General features: G+C 31.2%; 1 protein-coding gene across 2 annotated transcripts; it reads right to left on the bottom strand.

Annotated features, from left to right (window-relative positions):
- Window positions 1-3,310: 3,310 nt before the first annotated feature.
- LOC126709077 (transcription factor bHLH96) lies at window positions 3,311-5,738 on the bottom strand. Of its 2 annotated transcripts, none has more exons than XR_007649306.1 (3): window positions 4,982-5,738; window positions 3,810-4,315; window positions 3,311-3,499 (listed from the first exon to the last, which is right to left on the bottom strand). XR_007649306.1 is itself a non-coding variant. In XM_050409161.1 (3 exons), exons 1-3 carry the CDS (start codon window positions 5,462-5,464, stop codon window positions 3,404-3,406), a joined length of 1,011 nt encoding a protein of 336 aa, XP_050265118.1. In that variant the 5' UTR covers window positions 5,465-5,723; the 3' UTR covers window positions 3,311-3,403. The 2 variants fall into 2 exon arrangements, 1 of the variants encoding a protein (XP_050265118.1); XM_050409161.1 differs by having other exon boundaries at window positions 3,884-4,315; window positions 4,982-5,723.
- Window positions 5,739-10,247: the final 4,509 nt, after the last annotated feature.

Genomic DNA, 10,247 nt, shown 5'->3' with positions numbered 1-10,247 from the left:
GTATATGTGTTATAATTTACAAAGAGAAGTGGATTTTTCAAAATAATAAGAATAATAATTTGAATTTTGAAGGGGATGTGACCTCAATGAACCTAAAACTAAAAAGCGCAAGATTCATGTGCGGTTTTGAATTTTCACAAAGATAGTTTTGTTGTAAATGTCCTGGAACAGAATATTGTTGCAATAAAAAGCAAAGAAGTACATCAACTCGCCGCATCATAGCTGCCAACACAAGAAATTAGCATTTATCATCATAGTAGATAATGTGGATCCAACGTGTTTAGAGAGGATTTGTCAATGCCTAAGTACTTGCTTAGTAACCAAATTCTCAATTTGCAACTCTTGAAATGCCCCATCTGTGTGCTTTAGGACTTGATCCATTGCACCAAAAAAAGGCACATCCTTAATAAAAGGGTTAATCATTTTATATATGACAAAACTTAACTAGGCAGTAATTTTACCCTTTTACATATTGCATAGTAGTTTCTCTGTAACCCATACACGCTTATCTCAAACATTAATTAGTTGAATATATGGAGGAATTTCTTAAGGTGACCCCAAACTAGTTATTAGAGGTTCTAGAACCTCATTGATCTTATGAGGTCTTAGGAACAACTAGTTAGATCATTAATCTAATCCTTTAGGTTTAAATTAGATTTCTTACAATACAACTAATTCTTTGAGTTCGTTCTTTACTTTTTTTTTTTTTACTAGCAACTTTGTTCCCATAAATAAAAACTTGAAAGTCATTGAATATATCCAACTCTTCTGACCATTTAAGCAATGACACTTGCCCAAACATGCATGGGTCAAATGATGATGCAAAAGACATGCATGTATGGTAAGTAATGGAGAAGGAGAGCATCATTCTGTACCATTCCAAGGACATCTTCCTCTGATCCATATATATTACAAGGAGACAAAGAGGAAGAGATAGAATCAAGTACTCAGAAGTCACAAATCAAAGGGAATATGCCGTGGGGTATTATCATGCATGAAGTCCTCTAAAGAGCCTACGAAGAAGAATAGGATGATATCCATTTGGAATTACACTATATCCGATGTGTGGAACCCACTGAATATTTGCAACTTGAAAAGCAAAATTATGCTCCATTGATTCCCAAAGTAAATACACAGAATGGTTAAAGGTGGTAGCTGTGCTTCTTCAAGGAAAGAGCTCAATATGTCGTTAGTGAACTTGTTGGTTTCTTCTTCCTGCTTGCTCTACAATATTGGGCTTACAATAAGTTTGAATCTATTGAGTCATAATATCTCTATTAATGGAAATGTAGGATGTGAATTTTGGTAAGGAGAGTAGACTAAGAGTCTGTTTGGTACGAGTTTATAAGCTCAGTTTTTAGCTTTTAGCTTTTATGTATAACTTTTTAAAACCTTACTTTTTCTCGCATTTTCTCACATTTTTAAATTTTTTTCAAAATACAAGCATACTTTAGTACACTTTTAATAAAAGTTTTCAATTTCAACTAAATAAGTTGTTCTCAAATAGACCATAAGTTACTGAATTACAATACTCTTAACATCTCTATCACTTTTTAGAAGAAGCAAGATATGGGCGGAAGAGGCTATAAACTATATATGACTATTTGGAATGGTTTTTAACTTTAATCTTTTTAACTATATTTGTTTATATTAGCTTCTTCAAGTATAATTATACTTTTATGAAATTTTAACTAATTAACAAAATACTAATCCAACCACACGTTAAATCCACATATGTGCAAGCCTCCTATTGTAAAGACATTAGAATGATCTGGTACCACTAAAAAAAAAGGTAAGAATTTCGATCATTCTATGGCTCCTTAATTAAACAAAATGTTTGTATAAGAACATTTTCATGTTTTTAGACAATCTAAATACAATTTCATGCCTTACCCAACAAGGAAAAGTGGATGAGCGGGTGAATTTCGAAGGTCTACATTAGTTCCTTTGCAACTTACAAAATTTGTTGTATATTCATGATTTAGCCTTAAAATTGATGAGGCAGTTAGTTCAACTCTCAAGGGAATTCTCTTGGGGAAGATTTGGGAGAGGCTAAGGCTGCCCTTTTTGTAGTTTCTTCATGGCCTTTGCATTCACTAGGTGGGTTGCCATAATATAATTCCTGATGCCCTCAATGTCCATAAGAGTGTCTTTGAATCTAGAAGGAAAAATTCTGGAATCAATCAAATAAATAAAATTGTTATATTTGTTCATATATATATATATATATATATATATTTTAACATTTTGCAAGCATATTAAATAACCTAATTTATACTTAAAAATGACCTTAAATGGACTCTAACTGTAACTGATATAGTATCATTATAGGACTCTAATTAGGTTAGGAAAGTCTTAAAAACACCTAAAACTTATTAAATAAAACCCTAATTCCTAAAATTCAGAGAAAATTACATAAAACATTAAAATTTCCAAAAAATTAACAAACGGGAAAAAAATACCCTTATTTTGTCTTCGTAGTGGAGATGGTTTAACACTTAACAGTCCTCTCCTTTTGTTTCGGGCAATAAAATTCATCATTTTTTGGGCAAAAGAAAATAAAATAAAATCGTGTATATAGTATCTTAATCTTCAAATTAAAATGGGCACAATGCCACGACTGTGTTTGTTCCTAACTGGCTAACACATATAAGAATTATATATGTTTGCAAGAAGGAATTTAGATTTTGTTCTACTTTTATAAAGTGCGATGTCAAACCAAAGATCATACACCACTTTCGAAGGTGGAAGTGGAATGTCTTAATATAATAAACAAATAAAAGAAATAAGTTGTGCTTAAAAATATATATAAAATTGTAAAAAGTTGTATAGTTAGATTAGTTAAATAAAAAAAAAATTTAAAAAACAAACAAAAAACTTTTTGTGTTATGATTTTCTTTCTTTCTAGTGAATATATTTGTACTTTTTAGTAATTAACAGGGGGGGAAAAACTAAAAAGTCTTATTCAAAAAGACTTGGGAAAAAAAGCTAATGTTTTTGCTTTTTTACAAGTTTGGTGGTGGTGATGTTACGTTTATTAATTTATAATATGATAGGAATTTTTTTTTGAATATTTATATGATAGGATATGCACTATAGAGTACTCCCTAATTCAATAATTTAGGCATCAAAATTCACCGATGTTATAGTTTCGTGATATTGATACCCATGATACTTATAATATTTTTATTTATATTTATATATTATTTTATGATCAGCGGGAAACATGCATTGCTTCGGGAAAATTTGTGTATTCTCTCGTTAGATAGATAACAGAGAATAAGGAAAGAGATACAAGTTACAACAAGAAGAATGGAACCAATCATTCTGATAGGCATATATGATATAACCCCAATTACAAAATAAAACGATTAAAAAAAGAGTTGGGTTTTTTCATATTATTTCAGCTGAAAGCGGACTCTTCTTGAATTCTTCTTAGCATTTGGTTAACTGCTGTTGCTATTTCATCCACTGTATTCAGCTGACACCCTTCCTCAACCTGTCCCACAAATTGAACAAAACCATTATTGATATAATTTCTAAATGGGTCTTGTTAATCAAATTGAAAATAATAATTAATATTCAATTATAAGTCAGAATGCATACTTTTCAATTAATATTCAATTGTAATCTTGTGTAACACTATAGCTTACGGTGTTTAGCTACATAGTAATTATTCTTTTTCATCAAGCTTATATAGAAAATATGTATACACTATTTCACTTTATTTCAAAAATTATATTTATATATAAAAATATCTGCAGCATTAAATGTACATTAAAAAGTACTTATGTTCTTTTGATACTCACTTTTAACAAAATCTTTGTAAAATTGACAAAAGAGAGAATAGTGATCGGCTAACTTTTCATTGTACTGTACCAACCTTAACGCTAACGGAATAGAGGACCATTTGATCAATAGTGGTAACGTTAAGGTGGAGAATAGTGAGCCTCAGACTTTGAAGCCCAGCCACCATTTTCAAGAGCTGTCTAGGCTGTTGCTTTGAGAGTATCTTGAGGTTGGCATGGCTCTCCACCATAGTGACTTCTATGTCTGCCACAGCCCATTGATTCTGTTGCTGCTGCTGGGCCATTGATTCGTTTGCTGTAGCAGTGGCAGGTGAGTCGTTGCACTGAGTTGCACGTGTTGAGTACTGAGGGAAGGAGAAGAACTGAGCAAATGGTGAAGAAGAAGAAGAAAACCCATTAGTGTCTGGTTCTTGCTTTGTCCTTTTATGAACCTCCATGGACTGCAACAACTGCTCTAATTCCTTCACAAAATTGATTGCTCCTCCTATTATAGACGCTTGGTCACCCTATAATACAACAATTAATAAGTCAATAACAACAACAACAATTAGGTTTTCAAAGCTTTGGAGTCACTATGTTGTAAAAGTACAATGTTTTGTATGAATTTTTACTCACATAATAATCTATTAAGTGTAGTAAGTATGTATTATATTTATATGATTAAAGACTGTAATTCAAAAATGTCAGAAAACTAAATATAACCGATAAGATAAATTCATTAAAATCAGTTTGATTAGCTCAATAACTATGTATACATCCTCAAAAATTCTCAACATATACTAATCAGAATGGCCTATTATCCTTCACCATATACCTAATTTAAGTAAGGAAAGAAAGTATTAATTCATACCAAAAAACTTAAAAATATGATGTGATGAACATGCACAAGGCCGATTGAGCATGTATAATATATTAACCGAAAAAACAAATATAAAGTGAACCAATAACAAAGTCAATATATTACTACATAAGTGGTACAATTATTGAAATCTTGGGATTCGTAAATATTTGTAGCCATCATAAAGTAATCAAGTAGACTCCTGGAATCTTGATAGGAAAAAGGAGAAAAATATAATTAGGGTTTAAAAAATAGTATTGCTAAAAAGAGTTTCATTGGGCAAAGGAAAAAAGCAAAAGAGAAAAAAATAAAAATAAATATAAAAGTGACTGACCCTTTGAACATAAGAAGGAGGCATCAAAGACCTGAGCACAGAGAGGTACTCATTCATCTGTTTACGACGATTGCGCTCAACAGCAATGTGGGTCATCCTTTGATTCTCAATCTCCTCCTTGTTTTTGCTACACTTGGTGCGTCTTCGCTTTCTACGACCAGTCGTTGTTGTTGTTGCAAAAGCTTCCTTTGAAGGAAGAGGGTAAAGTTGTACTTCACCAGGGAAAGAATATTGATCAATAGTATGATCTGTGCAAGCCTCAGGAGAAGAGGAATTTGGGTCATAGTACTCTTTATGAGCATTTTGCATCACTGAAGGAGATGAGGAATAATCAAAGTTTGCATGGAGACTTTGCTCTAAGCTATGGATTCCAAGAAGGGCTTTATCTTCTTCTTGTAAAGCAAGGTCATAGCTCCAAGAGTAAAAGTCTTTGCAAGCAAGACTAAATGGATCTTGTGGGTAAACCACTGCTTCTAATGCCATTTTTGATACTAGCTAACACACAAACGAGTGATAAGACAGGGCTTCGTGAGAGAGAGGGTTTGTGAGCTGAGAGTGAGAGAACTGTTTCGTACAATACAAAGAAACCCAAATGAATCTAAGAGAAAAGGCAAACGAAGCTTATAGGTATAAAACCAAAGGAAAGCACTACGTTCCCAATAGACCAAACAAACTCACCTTTTTATCATATGCCACCAAGAAGGTAAGCCCAGAGGGCTTTAAAGACATCTAATCAAAGATATAAACAAAAGCTACAGCGTTTTGCACGTGAGATTGCATATATTGTAGACTAGTCACTAGTCAATACTTACTAATCGATTAACAATGAGAGAAAGAGAGAGAGATTCTATTTCTTTTGGCAATTAGATAAACAAATCAGTCTATATATTAAACAAAACTAGACAACTATAATTATTAATTTATAAGACAGTTTGTTTCTCTACCACACAATTTTTTTTATTTTCTCAAAGTTTGGTGGGTAATTTGCTGTCCCGGTTGTAATACCTACAGATACTTGACGCGTTGCGTATATAGATGGATGGACCTAGACCAGATGTTCAGTCAGCCATAAGTTTAAAACAAATCTAACTGTTGATGAATAGTTTGAGTTCAGTTAAAAAAAAAAATAGTTCGTACAATTGATAACAACAAAACAGCCTGCTAGACTGACGAGACAACTATAATTCTTAAATGGAGTACTGTTACGAAATTTTATAGTTACACTATTTGTTTTGGGGAAAAATTTGAGTAGATTCGATATCATCCAGTCACTGTTACAGTTTGTGAATTCCACGACACTGTAACTGTTAAATGAGCTTGTAATCAGTTCTTAATCGTGTTCAAAACCATTTGTGGAAGTACCCTGAGAAAAGCAACTTCATGTAGAGTTCAACAGCTCCTTAATCGACTTTCGAACAATTGAAGCTTGACTGTCCCTCGGTCAAGACTTAATCAATGGAGAATTGGGGTTGTTGTGTCATTAATCGCTAGAGTTAGTTGTTTGCTTAGAATTATGTGCCTTACCAACATCAAGTATAAAAGGTACTGTATAACTTGACTCACATGGTTGGGGTGGCACTTTGCCGTGAACCCTAGGTAGAGATATTATTCAAGCCTATTTCCATACAACAGTGAGTATAAATCGAAAGAATAGTCAAGACGAAATTGGCGTGAACAAGTGATCAAGCTAAAATCGCAGGAGCCCAGTTGTGTTGCTGCGGTCAATTAAATCTTCAAGAGGTTTTTGGAGAAGGTTGGAGGTATACATTGTAAAGCACAGGTGCGTTATTCATGGAATATCCATATAGCTGTAAAGATCATAAATTCTAAAGATATAAATTTTTTTTGCAATTAATCCCATTTATCAGGTAAAACATAAATTATTTATTTATTTATTATTATTTTTTAATAGTGGATTGTTTGTTTGGAATAAGTTATCCCTTTAGTGCTTATCTCTTGGAGAAGTTTTCCACTTCGTCACCATATAGCATGTCTCTTATTTATTTATTTTGAATGCATTGTGATTGGTGACAATATATGTTTATATTGGCTTGATTGTTTAAAACCTAATTAGCATAATTCGACCTAATTGTATTAGCTGCATAATATAATTTTAGGGTCTAAATATCCTTTTCAATAATAATACATAGAAAATACTTTGGCTAATAAACCACAAGATTATTCCCTTAGCCAATAAACCACAAGATTGTATAGTACTTTTTACCATATGAATATATAGTATTGTCGAATTTAATTTTAAAACCTAAATTACAACATTTAAGGAATTATACCTAAATTTTATCATTTATTTTTTACAATAAAAAAATTATCTATGATAGTAAGTAAATTTAACTTGTACTCAAAATAAAATTAAACAAATTGTGAAAAACATTTCCTTTAGATGATCCTAAAATTAAGGACATGAAAACCCCTTTTTTCCTTTCTTGAAGAACCTTGTGAAAAAAATTATCCTATGAGATTGGCATGGAGTGCATCCTTCACAACATGTGGATCTCAAATGCCTACCAAATATGAGAGAGATGCTCAATGAAATGGTCTTGTGAGATACTTTATCTATAGACATATCTAATTTGTAATTTGGACATTAATTGATTTTTAAGGTTGTTAGGTTCTAAATATTTAGGATTAAATGTTTAGGTTCTAATTTTATGTATGTTGGCAAACCGAGTACAATAATATGTCTAGTATAAGATATTTATATCTTAGAACGATTTTAGATATTGCTCAAGTTGATATAAGTCAAGATTCAAAAACATACAAACTACAGAAAAAAGAATTCAGAAATTGCTAAGCTTGACCGATCGAGAGACAAGTTCAACCAATCGAACTGCGATTTCTACAAATTTTAAATCAAACCTGAAAGCCCTCAAAACGTTTAGGGTTTGAGTCCAACATTGCTAGGTATAAAAGCAAAACCCTAATACATGTTTTTCAAGACTTGTTACTCCTGTGAGATCTGAGAGGTTCTGTAACCTTCTAACTCAACAAGCATTTAATGAAAAGAAGATCCAAACACAAGTATTGGTGGAGATAAGTTGTTGCAACAAGGTCAACTACTACTGATGATCTAAACCTTTGAGCGAGATCTTAAAGTCACAAACAGGAGCGTTTGTGTGCAACAAATTCAGAATAGAAGAATCAGTGGATTCGGAGTTGCGTGTGGTCATGTGAGTAAGTATTACAAGATGTAGCATTAGATTTAGGGTTAAATCTATTGTAAACACTTCCATTTTATTTAGTGATTTTGTTGCCTTATGGATTGTTGAGGTTAAATTCTCCACAAATTTTTTATCTTGAAACTGGACAGTTTCATTGGTTTTCCTGAGTCATCATATCGCTTGTGTTCTTTACTTTATGTGATATGATTGATATTTGTTTAACCTAGATCTGTTTAATTGAACTAAGTAATTGCTTGGCTTTAAATTAGATTAAACAAACTGAGTTTACAGGGATCTAAATAAACAAAGGTAAAACTTAAATACAATTAATTAGTGGTTTCATATCAACCATATGCCTTATTGAATGTAAATTTATTTTATTGTTGTTAGGGGAAGATAACACTATTGGTGATGTAATAGTTAATAAGCCATATGATTGAATTTAATTGGAGAATATATGTTATGAAGAAACTATAACTAAATTTTATCATTTATTTTATGGGATGATTCTTCTCCATTCTCATTTATCAAATCAGATAACACCTATTAAACACAATTTTAATTCAGGTTAAAACTTTTAAGGAAATTGAGGTATTTATAAATTATTTTATTATGTTATTTCCTTCTTTGTAACATGAAAGAATGTCTACATTGGTAATAATTAAGTTCTTTTTATATATATAAAAAAAATAGATGAATAAAACCTTTTTCTCAAATATTTAATATCACAAATAGTCGAATTTTAAACATATTGGCGTGGTGATAATAAGGTATAGATCGGGCATTGTTATTCCTCACAAAGATAGTAGCAATAAGATAGAGATTTTGTTAATGTGTGCCTTAAGGGCACACAATAATTTTCATATTTGGAAAAAAAAATTTCGGCAATTGAAAAAATATTGACAACTTTTTCAATTTTTAACAAAATATTTTCAAAAATAGATGGTTTAATATGTGTCCTTAAGACATATATTAATCAGACCCATAAGATAAAGTAGATTACATAAATTTGAAAAAAAAAAATAATAATAATAAAAAAGAAAAGTAAGATCTAGTAGACACTACTTTTCCCATCTTCTAAGTACTTTTTGTAAGTTATTGGCGATGAATTGTTTATTTAACATTTTTGATGTTCGGGAAAACCCATATGATGCGACTAATACTGGTTTCATTTGGTAATCATGTGGTGGGACACTTGGACGTAAAAATAAGAATGGTGACAAAAAAAGCTGTGAATAGCCAGAGATTCTGATGAATATCTATGACGGAGAGAGAGACAACTAAACCAGCTTAGTTCAGGTGTCGGACATGCTCAGAGGAATCCACATGTGACCTTATGTAAAGCCAATCTTTAAGCATCTACGATGAAGACTACAATCTACAAACATAATTTTTGGTGTTTTTCTTTTCAATAAGTCTAAGAATACACAAATTTCCATAACTCTTTCCTAAAGCCTGTTTGGCAAGTCATCTCAAACATAAAATTACATATTTTAAACAACATTATATACTTTTTCACACATTTTTTCATTTATACGTACATCAAAAACACTCAAACAACATATCTCAAACTACTCTCCCAAACACTCCCTCATTTGGCGTGAGTAACAAGTGCATATCAAAGTAATCTAACATCAATCACAATTTATCATCTTAATGATTTTTTTTAATTTATCATCTTAATGAATTTTCTTTTATAATGTTTAGGGTAATAAAAATTTTCATAATCATTAACATGATTTTCTTTGATTAAAGTAAATTATTTTTAGGTACATTACTGATACCAATTTCACTGTGCACCAATCAGGTAAAATTATTTTTAGGTTCTCTAATTTAGATTTTTTTTAAAGGTAATTTTTCAATAACTATGAAAAATGTTGTCCTCGTTGGTATTTTATTGTATTTTATTTCTTGTTTTTTAAGTAACTATGCCCTTGTCACGAAGACATTCTCTTTGGTTTCTTCCCTTTTTTCTTGGGTTCTTCCATGGAATATTGTCCAGTTGTTTGTACCAACTTTTTTTTTTTTTCCATAGTTGTACCATAACTTATGGTACATATAGTTTAATTATTCTGAATTATTTTAAG

The sequence above is a fragment of the Quercus robur genome, chromosome 2 (genome assembly GCF_932294415.1).
Source record: "Quercus robur chromosome 2, dhQueRobu3.1, whole genome shotgun sequence".
NCBI classification, from domain to species: domain Eukaryota; kingdom Viridiplantae; phylum Streptophyta; class Magnoliopsida; order Fagales; family Fagaceae; genus Quercus; species Quercus robur.
The sequence above is the reverse complement of the archived record's forward strand: the minus strand, read 5'-3'. Positions and strand labels throughout refer to the sequence as shown.